This window comes from Eretmochelys imbricata, chromosome 5 (genome assembly GCF_965152235.1).
Source record: "Eretmochelys imbricata isolate rEreImb1 chromosome 5, rEreImb1.hap1, whole genome shotgun sequence".
Classification (NCBI taxonomy): Eukaryota; Metazoa; Chordata; order Testudines; family Cheloniidae; genus Eretmochelys; species Eretmochelys imbricata.
Window position 1 is genome coordinate 36,091,796 of NC_135576.1, and position 16,513 is coordinate 36,108,308.

The 16,513-nt window shown below is 43.1% G+C and overlaps 1 protein-coding gene across 2 annotated transcripts in view; it reads left to right on the top strand.

Moving 5' to 3' along the window:
• The first annotated feature begins 436 nt into the window (after nt 1-436).
• MAP3K1 (mitogen-activated protein kinase kinase kinase 1) overlaps nt 437-16,513 on the top strand; it is a 96,093-nt gene continuing 80,016 nt past the window's right edge. The window contains exon 1 of one of the 2 annotated variants that reach the window (XM_077816858.1): nt 437-873. In XM_077816858.1, the coding sequence (XP_077672984.1) occupies nt 437-873 (437 nt within the window). Of the gene's footprint in view, nt 874-3,093; nt 3,217-16,513 lie in introns of those variants that run through there. The other variant, XM_077816859.1, reaches the window with a different exon arrangement.

The window sequence follows — 16,513 nt, forward strand, 5'->3', positions numbered from 1 at the left end:
GACACAATGTCCAGACTTTCGGGGTGAGCCTCCCACACCCTCCTCCAGGGGCAGAGATCAGCCCCTCGGTCTGCGAGGAGTGGGGGAGGCAGGGGCCGCCCGCCGGTCCCGGACCCACCAGCCCGGGCTCCATCCTCGCATGGGACCCAGAGGCGGCTGGCCCCGAGCTCCCGCCTGACAGGTGCGGGCTCCTCCGGCCCGGCCCCCTCTTCCGAGCCGCGGCACCGCCCAGCGAGGGCACAGCCGAGTCCTGCCACCACCTGCCCGCGGGCGGCATCGAGCGGCCGCTCCCAGCCTCACCTTCCCAGCGGCGCCCCCACGGGCCCCCCGTACGCCTTCTGCGCAGCCCACGCCGCTGGCGCAGCGGCCGGAGCGCGGCTCATCCCCCGCCTCCCTCCCCCGCCGCTCCGGAGCCCGATGTGACCCGCCAGAGAAAATGGCGGCGGCGGCGGGGAATCGCACCTCGTCGTCGGGATTATCCTCGGGCAGCAGCGCGGACGCCGCCGCCGCCGCCGCCTCCGGGAGCCTGCAGAGCGGCGCGGGGAGCGTGCCCGGCAGCGGCGGGGGGCTGCTGCGGGCGGCGGGCGGCGGCTGCCGGGAGCAGCGCTCCGACTGGCGGCGGAAGCAGCTGCGCAAAGTGCGGAGCGTGGAGCTGGACCGGCTGCCTGAGGCGCCGCTCTTCCTGGCCGGCTCGCCGGAGCCCCCCGACCTCTCGCCGCCCCGCTGCCTCGCCGGCGGCTCCGGCCCGGCCAGCCCCGCGTCCTCCCCTGGCCGCTGCGCCGCGCCCCACCAGCCGCTGCCGGACCGGAGCCCCGCGGGAGCCGACGCCGCTGCCGCCGCCGAGAGGAGGATGGAGCCGTCTCCCCCTGCCGGGTGAGGGGCGCCGGGCTGCGAGCGGGCGGCGGTGCGGACCCCAGCGCCTCACACGGGCAGATGTTGGGGGCAGAAGGCCCCTGGGAGGGGAGCGGAGGCGGGGGAGGCTGCTGCGGGCGGGAGTGGCGGTGAGGCCGGGCACTGCTGGCGGAGCCGGGGACGGAGCTCGCCCGGAGCCTTGCCCGCTGCCGCCGCTCGAGCTTTCGGGCCCCCCCCCCCCGGCTGCGCGGAGCCCGAGCCCCGGGAGCCTGGTGCACCACCCAACGGGCAGGTAGCGGGGACGTGCTGCTGGCTGCCGCCCGGGGCCGAGCCTGCTCGTAGAGGCGGTGGGATCTGCGTCGGGGGACGGTGTTACCGGGTGATTGGGGCGGGGTCGTACCCCCGTCAGCCCCCCGTGTTTGTAGGGGAGCTGTCAGGCTGTAAGAGAAGCCGGGCGCGTGGGTGGTGAGTGGCCAGTAGTTTAATGTGGCTGTGTTCAGTGCCTAGTTGGCTTATGCAGGAGAAGCTGCAGGTTAATGGAGCTGAGCTTGTGTTTCCCAGCACTGTAGCCTTGGCACCAATTCTTGCATTTGTGTTGCCTTTGCCCTGCCACCCCGTTTGTGTGTGCTCGGCTCTGGGAGTCCTGGGTCTTAGTTAAATGGGAGTCACAGCTGCTGGGGGGGGGGTGTGATTTATTTCTGCCTGAGCTCTGAGAGGCTTTGAAGTTTGAATTTGCCCTGGTGGTTGAGGACTCAGGACCGGATGTGTCAGCCATTCAATTTCAGTGCAGTTAAACCTTTAACCCTTCCTTCCAGCAGTCTTTCGCTTTGGGTGCAAGAACGATAGCCGAGTGCATTTGAATCTTTTCTTCTAAATCACCCCCTCCGTACTGACCCCCCGCCTAAAAGTGCTTCTGCTTTGTGTAATCTAGATAATAATCTCTCTAAAGTCTTAGATTTTTACATTTAAACTACTGGGAAAGTAAAGGCAAATATATTTAAAGTTAAATATTAATAAAAATGAGTCCTTTCTCCTTTGACTTGTTTCACTTGAAATTGCGGAACTGTTTTGTTTTTGCTTAGTAAAAAAACCCCGTGAATATCTGCACTGCAAAAATGTAGAAAGTATGTGTGTTTCTATGTGTTTCAGGGGTTTATACTAGAGAAAACATGTTTGAATGCATCCGATGAAGTGAGCTGTAGCTCACCAATGCTTATGCTCAAATAAATTTGTTAGTCTCTAAGGTGCCACAAGTACTCCTTTTCATGTTTGAATGGTTGCACGTTGTGTGAGATGATACATTGTGCCCTTGCAATGTTTGTCCTATTCTGTATCCTATTTGGTAAGAGTTGCGATTTTACAGAGCTTTCCAATTAACAGGTATTGTGATGCGAACAGAGGCTCAAGTTCAATGGCTGCAGTGCATTTGATATAATATATTATCACCTACACAAAGGCATTCAGAATTAAAGCTACCATGTGCATATTTTAAGATGCCTCCTTATGTGCTTCAGAATACATTGTACTTACTACTTTTAATGTACACTTGCTAGCTTTTAGAGTGTGCATAGGTAAGAGTAATGGTGATGATGGATCTTGTAATCTTGACATAAATTTAACAATTAGTTTCAGAAGGATTGTTATGTGAGGCTTCCTGGGTAAATAGTGAATTGCCGTACTTGGTGGTGAAGACTGACTGTTGATAGGTTTACTTTTACAATTATGTTACAGAGAAAAGGAGCTTTTAGTTAGCCACTTAAGCGTCAAGAAATCTGTCTTTCCCATTTGTGGTAGAAAGATATTAAATAAAAGAATTCCATTCTAGGGAATGGTTTACTAATATGGCAATCTAAAAAGCAACAATTGTTTAGGTATCTAGACCTACTCTGTACTGTTTGTAGACTTTGGTCTATATTTAAGGCAGTGTACATTACTTGACAGTAATATGGCACTAGCAGATGAACCACCAATCTAGCTATAGAAAGATTAATAGGAAAGATGATATATTCACTTTGGCAAGTGACTTGAATTAATTTGATTTTTGTAGCATTCTCTCTAGGATTTTGTCAAGGTATGAAACTAAAATGTACTTTACTTCATGTTATTCCCTCGTATGTAGGCATCACCACTGTAGCAAATATAAACAATTCCATACCACATCAGAGGAAAAATAACTAGTGTAAACAGCATCAAAACATGCCTTTTAAAAACAGTGAAAGATTCTCACAATTTTCAGTGGGACTTACTGCTAGTCGTTATGGGTTCAAGAAGGTAAACATTTGTCGCATCAGGAGATCACATTTATACTGAAATATTGGCTCCATCCTTGCTAGCCAATTCCACAGATACAAGAATTTCTTTCAGGTAATTCCTGTTCTCTCTTTCAAACACTCTCTTTTGACAGCTTTTCTTGTATTTAAGCACCTACGTTTGCACATGTTGAAGTATGAATATATATGCAATTTGAAGGAAGAAAGGTTTCAAGAACTTTAGTGGCTTATAGCACCGTCTCCATAGCTCTAATAATGGAGATGTAACAATTATTTCATCTGAGAGAATATTAAATGTCAAGTGCATTATTCTGTTTAATAGTGCAATGAGATTACACCATAGTTCTGAAATGTTAGTTTCAGTCTCTGATAATTAATTATAAGAGACCTAACTGAAGGATTAATTATACTATAAATTCAGCAATATTGTGTAAACTTCACGTTAAAGACTTCAGTATATTAGGTGCAGTCTTGCCTGTAAACAGGTGTGGGGACCCTCCTTTGTCAGAGTATTTCAATAATTTAAAACAGTTTTTACACCTACTATAGTAATAAAGGAATATAGTAAACTTGAAATCTAGTCAAATACAAAATAATTAAAAATTTCTTTTGTGTACTAGAAATGCCCACAATGTTCTGTGCACTATATAAATGGGAATGTGTACACATACTGATTGCCCAGAAAAGCTTAAAATCTAAGAAAGCAAACATATGATGGATGAAGTGAAGTCCATCAAAATACAATATTTTGCATGTATAGTATATAGGGTTTTTTTTAATAAATACACTAGTTATACTCTGCTTCCCCTCTACCCATCCATTAGTAGTTAGCAGATACTAGACTTGCTCTTAAGTCCCCCTACCAGCATTTTTGGTATTACAGTCACATTTCTTTTTTATAAATAGATTTTTCCTGTTCTATTTCTGTGTGAAAGACCCACATAAAGCAGCAGGATAAACTGGGGAAAGAGTGAAACGGACTCTGCAGTGTGCTGTCAAGTACACAAAATAAAAATGTTGTTGTTTCATTAATCTCTCAGTTATATTGTCTTTGGTTTTTGTCAAATAGTAGGTAAAATTTCAGAAAAATTGATTTTTTTTGTGTGGTTTTTGATTCATTCTCTAATGTTAATGTGAAATGCAACCTGAACACACAACAATGAAGTTATTTTCCATGTCTCTTGATATCAACTTATTTATACTGTTTATATTTAATACTGAACAAACTTCTTTTATGAATTTAATAGATTATTAATTATAAGGCTTTCTTGGAATTTGGAGAGCTATACAATCTGTTTGGGGCAGGAATCCATGAAAGAACAAGATAGAACTTTTTAACATTTCAAATTTTTTATCAAAATTAAATGCTTCACATACTACCTTCAAAAATCTAACAAAACCTTCCATTATCTTGGTCAGAGTGCTGCATTCCTGAGGTAATACAACCTTTTGTGACACTGGTATGGTTCTCCTGTTAGAAGAGGCGGGGAAAGTATATTGTTGCTTTAAGAACTGTAGGGAATCTTTATTATGATTAACTGAAGAGTATTGCTGTAGAAATTTTAAAAAAGCATTTAAAAAAGATACAGAAGTAATGAAACTAGACAGTTTTTCTAGTCAATTGATAAATTCTTGTAGCTTCCATTCCAAGGCAGTTAAAATAAATATTGGGCCAAAAAAGTTAATGCTTTCCTATAGATTTAATATAACTCTTTTACAGTGTTCAGATCAAATAATTACCAACTATTTTCTTATGTTGGCATGGATGACTGGTTAACCAGCTTTCTTCAATACAAGACTTCTAACACTGTCAACCCCATTTTTTATAAAAACAAAAAGCAGGAAGTGCTGCAGTTCAGCTTTCTTCACAGCTCTCCTCTTCATCCAGTATCCACAAGCAATAATTTTTTTTCGCATAGAAATGTCTTCCATCTAGCACAAACAAAATTTGTTCTAAAAACACACTCATTTTAATATTATAACAAATCTGCCATTTATAGTTGATATCAGATTTCTCAAATGTAAAGAAGGCATGGCCTGCTCCTGGTCTCTCACTACTATGTAGATAAATTACTGATGTCGTTTGTTGGTTTTCTTGTGTTGGTGCTTATATTATAGCATGATAAAGACACCTAAAACACACTGGGAAGATTGCTGTCATGGCCATCTAGTAGAGCAGCTCTAGCAGCAGCTTGCCAATTCTAGATCTGCTCCTCGATCCATGACACCTGCCTTGTTTTGTGAATTCCAAAGCAGGACAGAAATATATTATGCTACAGAATACTTTATAGTAAAGAAAGGCTGGGGTGTGTTGAATGGTTTTCATTGTTAAAACGTAGTTTGGCCAACTGTTCCTGTCTTCCTAAATAAGTGATAATGAAAGGTAGTTATGTTTCATCTTTGCCGTATGTTAAGTTTTCATATATATGGCACCTGCTAACCTGATTCAGCCCTGCAATTGAAGTTAAAATGTATTTGGCATGGTAGGAGCTGCCTGAGTTGGTGAGTGTAAAGAAAGTATAGTTAAAATAACATTTTGACTATTCCAATCAGGTCAATCATGTAGACTATCTTTCACTGATAGTGGCTATTTTAATTATATCCCTAAGAGCTCATAAATAGAAAATCACTTCTCCTCCCATTATCTTAACACTAGCTTTTTTCAGGTGGAAGAGTGAGCAGAAGCAGCATGACAGTGATGAATGCAGTACTGGTAAATTTCATCCTGCTATTACTGCTGAGAGAGCACTATGCAAGTCCAACATAACAGATGCCAGGCTCTCATGATGGGTCATCTCAGACACTGGTTTTAAAATGGAGTGAAGAGCATGTAAGGAGAAAGGAATACATGCAATGCCAAGGCAAATTTAAGTCTCTACGTCTGAATTTAAAATAGGACATGATAATAACTTCATTACCACATTAGAATTTGCAGCTATGAATTTAAGGTTCCAGTGCACAGTAAAAATTAAGTCTTGTGCTTCAAGATTTAAACTGCATGGGATTGAGGAAGGAATTTCTCCTACCTTGTCTGCTGGTTTCCCCCCATCCTCTGTGACCTACAAGGATTTTTATGTATGGGTTGGCTGTGTTGGTCTCTCTCTAAAGCATCAGGTATGCAATTGTTGCTCTGGCACGATGTTGTAGAGGGTTTGATCTGGTATGGCAGTTCCTTTGATCTTATGCAAAGTATACAGATTGTAACTTTAATTTATCTGGAGCTCTTTCAGGGGAGTTACTGGAATTGTAGATTAAATCTTCACTTCTACTGACAGGGGTGTTATCCATTAAGCTGTTTGGCTAAAATAAAACTTGCCTAGGCAGAGCAAATCCCAACAGTGAGAATGCAAAATGTTTTGAAGGTAAATTCAAATCACCTTTAATCATCATTTTTAAGGAGGAGTGAAAAAAGTTACATCTTTCCTGTAACTTTTAGTGTTGTAATGTGTTTGTTACATACATAGCAAAGTTGGGCTATGACTAAGTTTGTTTAAATATTGTGTTTCATATGTAATTTAAAAAAAATAAAGTTCAAAGTGAGAAGTGCCACACTGCACTGAAATTGTTCTAAGAACTAAAACAAGGGGTTGTGTTTGTAGCAGCAGTGGTGGTGAGGAGTTGGTATGGTTTGAATTTCTGGAGTTCAGAACACAAACGTTTGTCTTTTCAGAGAGTCCTCAATCCTCCGTCAGAGCCTATGGTTCATTTTACTTTTGTCCCCTGTCTCAACTTATACTACGTAAAGTTCTATGATTGTAGCCTCTGTTGTTTTTATCAAGGCAAATTGAATGGGAGTCTCTTAAGAGGTGGTCACTATAGCTTTCCTGTTTGCTGTGGGGCTTGCTGTTAAGTAACATAACCCATATATTTCAATGGGAGTTAGGTGTAGACCAGATTCTTAACTCACTTGTTCTTCCCTCCCTTCCTCTCTTCATCCAGAGGCCGAGCATGTTGCCTCCAGAACACCTTCCATTTCCTGCAAGATCAGAATTGGGAATCTAACAGGGCTGGCTTTAGGGATGGGCCACCCAGGCAACTGTCCGGGGGTGCCATGGTCAGGGGGTCACCATGTGGCAGCACAGAGGTGTGCACTGCCAGTGTAGAGTCAGAAGCTGCTCCCGGCTGGCAGGGTGGCGCTGCATGTAGGGGCACCCAGATTTCTCCGTGCTTCCTCCTGGCAGAGGAACATGGTTGGGTGCGAGGGAAGAGGAGGCGAGCAGTGATGCACGGATACTGCCCGTCCCCCCACCTTCCCAGATGTTCCTTTGTGCCCTCTGAGGGGGCATGTGAGGAGCAACGCCAAGTGGTCTGTGCAGCCAGGTCACTTTCTCTCCCTGGGCTAGTGCTTTCCTGTCATCCCCTTATGCATCCCGGGGGGGGAAGTGACCTGGATGCAGGGAGCCCTGTTGTTGCTCCTTGCTCCCTCCCGCACAGCATCTTAGGGATGTGTAGAAGAGCAGGGGGGCGGTGAGCAGCAATGCCAACTATTCTGTGCATCCAGGTCAGTTTCCCCACGTGGGTGCAGGTGGGGGATGCAGGGACTAGGGGTGCAGGAGGGAGGTACAGAGGTTGGGGCAAAGGGAGCACAGTCCTGGAGTTAACGGTGCAGGAGGGGGAGATGAGGGTTGAAAGGGGCACAGTGCAGGGGATTGGGGGTTGGGGTGAAGGAGGCACAGTGCAGGGGTTGGGGTGCAGGAGGGGAGTGCAGGGGGCACAGTTCAGGGGTGAGGGAGTGTGGGGAGCCTTGTGGGGTTGGGGAATGGGGGACATCCATGGGCAGGGGGGGAATGCCGCACCCATGGGGGTAAGGGCACCAAAATATAAGTTCGCCCAGGGCATCATTTTCCCTTCGGCCGGCCCTGGAATCTAACATGAATATCCTGCATGGTAGTACCATGCTTGCTAGAATGTTGCTGTCTCTTAATAGGACTTTTAATTAAGTCATTGTGGGTTTTTTCTTTTGCTTAAGTCTTTGAAAGACTTGCAGTTTTCAGTTGAGGAAAATTGCTGACTGCTCAGAAGAGCTGAAAGTCATATCTGAGATAATGGCAACACAACATTTTATTCTAAAACTTGATGTTCAAGAACAATTTAAAACTAGACATGGTTTGCTTTCCCCTGAAAGTTGAAATGAGACAGTTTTCATTGCATTTAAACTTCCCCAGTCTCTAATTTTTAGTAATTGCTCTTGTTCGTTCATAGATTCCACAGCCAGAAGGCATCAATGTGATCGTATGACCTCATATGAAACACAGGTCGTAGAACTTCCCCAAAATAATTCCTTTTGAACTAGAGCAAATCTCTTTAAAAAAAAAATCCAGTCTTTATTTAAAAATTACCAATGATGGCAAATCCACCACGACCTTGGGTAAATCGTTCTAGTGGTTAAGTACATTCACTGTTAAAAATTTACACCTTTTTGCCAGTCAGAATTTGTCTAGTTAAAACTTCCCTTCACTGGAATTTTTATACATTTGGCTGCTTGATTGAAGAATCCATTATCAAATATTTGCTCCCCATGTAGGTACTTCTAGATGGCTATCACCACCCCATAACTTTCTCTTTGTTCAGCTAAATAAATTGAGCTCTTTGAGTTTGTCACTGTAAGATCTGTTTTCTAATCCATTAGTCTTTCTCATGGCTCTTCTCTGAACCCTGTCAGTCTAAGGCCTGCTCTACACCTGAAATTTAGCTTAATTTAGCTGCGTCACTCAGGGCTGTGAATAATTTTTCACCCTGAGCACTGTCGTTAGGTTGACCTAATCCAGGGGTCACAAACACGCGGCCCGCCAAGCTCCCCGCAGCCCCCCTGTCTCCTCCCTAGCGCGCCGTGGCCCCAGCCTACCTCCAGGCCAGGGGTGGGCAAACTACAGCTGCTCAGGGCTTTGGATCCTGCCCGTGCATTTGCCAACCCCGTGGTGCTGAGGGCCCCGCACCGCTTCCCTGTGGCCCCGGGGGGAGGGGGAGGGGGAAGAGAAGCAGAGAACTCTGAGCTGTTTTTGCCTGTGGTTACCTCCCCTGAAGCTCCCATTGGCCGGGAATGGGGAAGCGCGGCCACTGGAAGCTTCGGAGGAGGTAATCACAGGCAAAAACAGCTCACAGAGTTCTCTGTTCCCACTCCCGCCCGGGGCAGCATGGACAGGATACCCACCACTTCCCGGAGCAGAGCGGCACAGGGCTGGGGCCGGGCCAGGGCCAGGGAGCCTACCCTGGCCCTGGTGCGTGGCCCTGCCACCCCGAAGCCGCTCAAGATAAGCGGTGCTGGGCCGGAACCTGAACCCCTCCTGTACCCCAACTCCCTGCCCTAAGCCCCCTGCCTGCTCCCCAACCCCCTGCCATACCCTGCACTCCCTCCTGCACCCGAACCCCCTGCCCTGAGCCCCGTGCTGCACCCCGCGGGCAGGGGCAGAGGCAGCAGCCCTCAGGCCAACGTATGAGTCCTCACGTGACCCTCCTGGTGATTCAAGTTTGAGACCCCCTGACCTAACCCCTGATGTGGATGCAATTAGGTTGACAGCAGGAATCTTCCATTTACCGAGCTATTGCTTCTCAGAGAGGTGGATTACCTACAGCAGTGGTCCCCTCATATGGCCCTCCCGTGTAATAAGCCTAAGCACTACCTTATGTGGGTCAAACAGATTCTACATATTTTAATAAGATTTAGTTATTGATTTATATTTTAAGTTCAGCTTGTTTCCTATCTATTTAGATAGGTAGTTTTTATGTACAGTGTTATCTGTTTACACAACTAGAAAAAGCCCTTCCATCAATGTAGGAAACATCTACGCTATGGTGCTACAGCTGCAGCAGTGGTGTTGTGCTGCTGTAATATAAGCCATACCCCTACATTGAATGAAATCCTTTTCCAGTAGGCAAAATTGGTAAAAGATCCAGCAAAAAATGTTATCAGTATTGCTAACTTTGATGTTAAAAAAAAGTCAGTCCCCCAAAATTTGAGGTTTCAAAAAACCATCAAATCACATTTTTTAGTCTTAACTTTTTTTTAAACTCCCACTACTCCTCTGCCTATGTGTATGTGATAACTTCAGGTTGAAAGGTAAACCTTTAGTGCAGTGGTTCTCAACCAGAGATCTGAGGCCCACTGCGGGGGCTGTGAGCAGGTTTCAGGGGGTCTGTCATACAGGGCTGGCATTAGACTTACTGGGGCCCAGGGCAGAAAACGTAAGCCTCACTGCCTGGGGCTGAAGCCCAGAGACCCCAGCCCCCGCCACCCAGGGCTGAAGCCGAAGTCTGAGCAACTTAGCTTTGCAGGGCTCCCTGTGGCATGGGGCCCCTGGCAATAGTCCGGCTTGCTATCCCCTAACGCTGGCCCTGGCTTTCATATGCAGAAAAACTGTTGTTGTGGCACAAGTAGGCCATGGAGTTTTTTACAGCATGTTGGGGAGGTGGGGGGCTCAGAAAGAAAAAGGTTGAGAACCCCTGCTTTAGTGCACCCCCACCCCACGCAGGTAACCCATTCCAGTGCTTCACCACACTCCTAGTGAAACAGTTTTTCCTAATGTCCAACCTAGACCTCCCCGATTGCAACTTGAGACCATTCATTGCTCTTTGTTCGGTCATCTGCCACCACTGAGAACAACCGAGCTCCATCCTCTTTGGAACCCCTCTTTAGGTAGCTGAAGGCTGCTATCGAATTCCTCCCCCTCCTCCAGACTAAATAAGCCCAGTTTCCTCAGCTTCTCCTCATAAGTCATGTGTCCCAATCCACTAATCATTTTCGTTGCCCTCCACTGGACTCTCTCCAATTTGTCCATATCCTTTTGAGGGGGTAGGGGGACAAAGGCAAAACTGGATGTAGTACTCCAGATGTGGCCCCACCGGTGCCATATAGAAGGAAATAATCACTTCCCTATCTGCTGGCAATGCTCCTACTAATGCAGCCCAATATGCCGTTAGCCTTCTTGGCAACAAGGGTACACTGTTGACTCATATCCAGCTTCTTGTCCACTGTAATCCCCAGGTCCTTTTCTGCAGAACTGCCACTTAGCCAGTCAGTCCCCAGCCTGTAGCAGTTCATGGGATTCTTCCGTTCTAAGTGCTGGACTCTGCACTTGTCCTTGTTGAAGCTCACCAGATTTCTTTTGGCCCAATCCCCCAATTTGTCTAGGTCACTCTGGACCATATCCCTACCCTCAGGCGTATCTACCTCGCCCCCCAGATTAGTGTCATCTGCAAACTTGCTGAGGGGGTTCTCCCTGACTACTCAGATGGAGTTTCTACTTACTCTCTCCTCACCTATGAAATAGGGGAATTACTATCTTAACTGTCTCCCCTCCTACTTTCCTTTCTTTGACAAAAGGAGGACTGGATAGTAAATAGTTTGAGAATCACTGACTGAATGCATCATTCATCCTCACACATAGAAGTTATATTACTTTTTAAGGATGGGAGGTTGCAGCCAACTTTATCAAAGGCAGTCTCACTTCCACTTACAGGTAGACCAAAGGAAAATGGTGGCCATCTTGCTGGCTTCAGTCTCATTGACAGTAATAGCAGATGGTGACCATTTTGAATATCAGAAAATGTGTGAGTTGACAACCTTTCATATTTTCATGAAACAAGTTAAGAAAAATTATTAGGATAAAATCTCAAGAGGTGGCAATATTGTGTTATCGGCTATGACAATGTTTCTTAAAAACATAGAAACATAGGATGTCATACTAGATTAGAACCATTCCACCTAGTTCAATAGCTTGTCTCTGGCCAGCACCAGATGCTTTGGTGGAAGATGCAAGACAGTAGGTAAATTTGGGATAATCTACTTGCTGTGAAAGTCTCATCCTCATCCCTAATAGTCAAAGATCACCTTAACCCTGAAAAGTTTCATACTTCTTCTAAAACTCTGCTTTCAGCATTAACTCTTATAACTCTGGAAATTCTTCTGATCTGTATAATCATCCTGTCCTTCTTAGAACCTTGCTAAGATCTTGGACTCAACATTCTGTGGGAATGAGTTTCACGTCTGATTATATATTGTGTGAAAAATTATTTCCTTTTTGTATGTTTTGTATTTGCCACTTTTCATTGAAGTTTCCTTGTTCTTGTGCTATGACATAGGAAGAACGGAAACTGAATTACTTGTTTTATATCATTTATTGTTTTATACATTGTTACTGTGACCCTCTTATTTGCCTCTGTCTAAAGTAAACAATCCCAGTCTTCTCAGTCGCACCTCGTATGAGGGTTTTTCTATGCCCTTTAATGTTCTTATCATTCTTGTCCTAATCCTCTCTAATTCTGCAGTATCCTTATTATGGTGAGATGACCAATACTGCATACAGTGCTCTAATGAGGGCATATCATTGATTTTCATAATGGCATTCTATTTTCTTTACCATTTCTCATGCTATTCTAATGCATCCTAAAGTGGTTGGTTTGTTTCCATTACATATTAAACGGAGGTCTTTTCAGCTTTCCACAATGAGGCACAAGTCCCTTCCCTGAGCTGATAGTTAAAACAGAACCCTATGAGGAGTATGAGCAGTTAATTCCTCCTCTCCCCACCCCCTCCCCATGAATTACTTTTCACTTATTTCCCTCAGACTTATTGTGACTGCCCTGAGGCTTGTTGTGAATCTTTTCTATATGGCCATCATGTCTATATCTTCAGAATTGCCTCTGGCCTGAATTCTGCTCTTTGTGTTTTTAGAATGTTGGGATAGGGCTTGTGTGGGTATACTTTCATCATCATAGAGAAATAAATCTGGTTCACAGAGACATTACTTTGAAAATTGGATTTTTTTTTGCACAAATTACAATCTCTAATCCTAGTAGTAATGAAGTGTGTCTGCAGTCTGCTTTCTGAAACCTGGTGTAACCCATACACCTCCTGTGTGTGGTGTTCTGTCCCATCTAGTAGCATCGAGACCATTTAGAAAGAGAGATAAAATGAGTCTGTTCTACAGCCTTAGCTAACAGCTAGTTGGCTTTTAGCTCATGCAGTAAAGGCTTATGCTTTAAGCTTCAGAGACCCCAGGTTCAGTCCCAACCACAGACAACCAGGGTCTGTCAGTGTTACAATGGCGTTCTATTTTTTCTAACCAAAAAACTATAAATCACATTGTGAATTATGCTGCTTCCCCTTACTCAGGTGCTGTTCACCAGCTATGTATATGGAGGCACACACAATTACTAGTATCTGAAACTTTTAATGAAATGCTTGGTTTATGAAAATGTATTTTGTGATCACCACCAAGGTTCATTTTATAGGTTAGTGATACAGTCAAACATCTGTCAGAGTTTTTTCTGCTGATGCTACAACTAAGGTAGAAGCCCATAACTCAAGGCAATTACAGAGAGATTAATTTTCTTTCAGTTTGCTTACTTTGTAGTTTGACAGCACTTTATGTGCAGGCTTAGCAGAATTTGATTTTTATTTTTTTTACAACTTTTGACATATATTTTTCTATTACTGATTTAAATGTCCACAGTTATGATATATTTTGGGGGGCAAACAAGGGAGAGGATGTCAGACCATTTATTTTACTCACAGTAGATGTTCAAAAGTTAGTTTTAAAACACAAATTTCGGACGTCACGTGTCAAAACATACAAAGTAAATATCCTTAAATCAAACTCTAGTTCTCAAGCAGCATTTTTCTTTCTTTGCCTATTTATAAATTTCAGTTATTAAAGATGGAAATGTTTGTCCATTTGTGTGTGTGTTGTGAAATCAATGTTTACTGACATTTATTGATCAATGGACTTGGAAGAATTACAGTTTTATGTGTTGTCATTTTGTCTTCCCTCTGTCAGTATTTCACACAGCAGCAAGGGGAGAGAAAGTCATTTTAAAAGAATCAGAAAAAGTGATTGTAAAACCTCAAAAACTGAAATAGGATGATGGGGCCAAGTGTAATACCCAGTACTCTTTTTTTTTTTTTAACTTGTTTTTTTAAATTGACTAGATTGTTGTAATTTATTGAATCAATATACTGAATATTCCAATAAACCACATCTAGAATATCCCATAGTTTTTAATTTCATTTGTTCTTTCAGTAATTTAAATAATGTATAATAAAAAAAAAAAAATCCCTACATGTAACAGCGGTGACCACTCTAATCCTAGACTATATCTGTTTGCTTAATGTATGCAAAGTGTTATTACTGTTGAAATTAGTGAATAAGCTCACTGAAATAGCTCTTAATGTTTTTTCCAAAAACACACAGCATAATTAGGAATAAACTATCTTATTTGAGCGATTTTATTTGGAAAGGATGGGGTCCTAAATTGTGAATATTCCATGACCTTTAGACCTGAAACGCTTTTGAGAACAGAAATAAGCAACTTCTCAGGAAATTTCAGCAAACTTTAAAATGAAAAATTTAAAAACAAGTATTTAATTGTGGTTGGGTGAGAGACTTACTCCTTTTAGAAAGTATATTCCGTTGGATAAATAAACATTACTAATTTTAAAAACAGAAATTGCCATAACACTTTCCTTTCCCTTTGAATTTCCAATAATGAGCTTTTTTGTAAATATATAATAGAAATTAGTATGCATAATTTTCTGTGTTTTTTTTTAATCCACTATAAGTGCCCTTTCCTCATTTTCAGCTTCACGTTTCCCCCACGTTTCCCCATGGGCACAGTGTTCACTCCCTTTCACTAGCTTCTCTCTCATTTCATAGTTTCATTCTTCCCATCCAGTCTGTCCCAGAGCCTACTGATTCTTCTTCTCTCTCCGCCAGCATTGAGTTAGGCAGCTCTGTCTTAATTCCTCTCGCACAACTAATAAATAGGCCACAAAGTCTCCTCTCCATTTGCAAATATCCCTGATGTCTAATCACCTCACTTCCGTCTCCAGTCTCTCAAATGGGCAGAATGATGACTAAGGGTCTGATCCAGTCTTTCCAGTGACTTCATTGCATTCTGTTGTATTTAGAAATGGAAATAGAGCATGTTCTTTACGATCATATTTTTACTAAGGGGAACCTGTTACTTTTTTTATTTCCCTGAAAATGAAAGATTGTGTTCGATACTTCAAGGACAGTAATAGCGACTTTCATCTCTCACTTCATATACTGATTAAAAACCATCTTTCCAACTAATCAACCACATGGCTCATGTTTCCTCTACTCAGTAGGAATTAGAAACCTAGAAATTGCTTTTTTTTTTTCTTTTTTTTAAAAAGAGAAGATTGATCATTTGTATGGCAGTCGTATCTAGGGAGGAACCTCAGTCCCAGATCAGGGACCTCATGGTGCTAGTCACAAAGACACTCTGCGTCAGAGAGATTACAGTCTAAAAATATGACATGATGCATTCAGTTGACAAAATGGGGGAGGCAAGGAGGTGGTTTTTGGGAGGTTGAAGTAACATTAGAACAAATGAAGTTTACCATGATAAGCGGATGTTTTAGCTTTCCATTTACCTAGCCATTGTCAGGTGTTGGTGTGTTCTCATATTTCAGACTCGTGGGACCAAATATTTAAACGGGGAAACTCCTTTTCAGCCCATTTTTTTTTTTTCTGATGCTACTGGCACCTATGCTGATTTTCTTAATAACTTCTAATATTTTCGTTCTGGTTTGGGCAGACAGAAGTAGCCTTACTTAACCTTCTTAAATATATTTCAAAACTAACTACTTTTTATTTTACAAAAAAAGCTGGTTTCTGATGAAAAGTAGTTCTATAATATGGTCAGTTTGTCATATGTGTATTTTTCCAAGTAATTGGACGGCTCTTCTTTTGCTTTATTCTCCTACTATATTCACATCTCAGGTCACTCTGTTGTGCTGTTTGCTTACTTTACACTGCTAGTTCTAAATCTTCAGAATTATGTAAGATTTTTGTGGTTAAATTCTAAATCCACAATAAACATGTACATTAAAAATATGGAGGTACAATTTAAAGAAAAAATGTAAGTTTAAAACAAGTTGAATCCTCACTTTATCAGAAATAAGAGTTCTGTTAAGATTTGAAAAGGTTTCTACAGAACAGACTATCAAACGTAGTGTTAGAATTTTATTTCCAACCTATTTTCCAAGTGTTTTAAAGGTCATGCTTCTAAAATAGTTTGGTTTGATGGAATAAAATTCTGTCTATGATGTTAGGTCCTATGAATAGTTCCCTGTTTGGTCTTTAAATCACATTAGTCTAGTATACCTCTTAAAACATAGTTACATATATGTGGTAAGATAAAGACTACTGTGATATCTTCAGGCTTTCTTCCTAAAGTACAGTTCAGCTTCAGCATGTTCAGATGCAATAGTATAGCATCTTATTAGCCAGGTAAATATGCTGAAGCATGTTTTCCCTTAATACTGTACATCAGCCAAAAAAAAATTAGAATGCTGTATTGTTGATATGTTCTAACTTGCTGTGTTGAACCAGGGTACGTGGCAATGTTTCACAGTTCTACTATTGGCA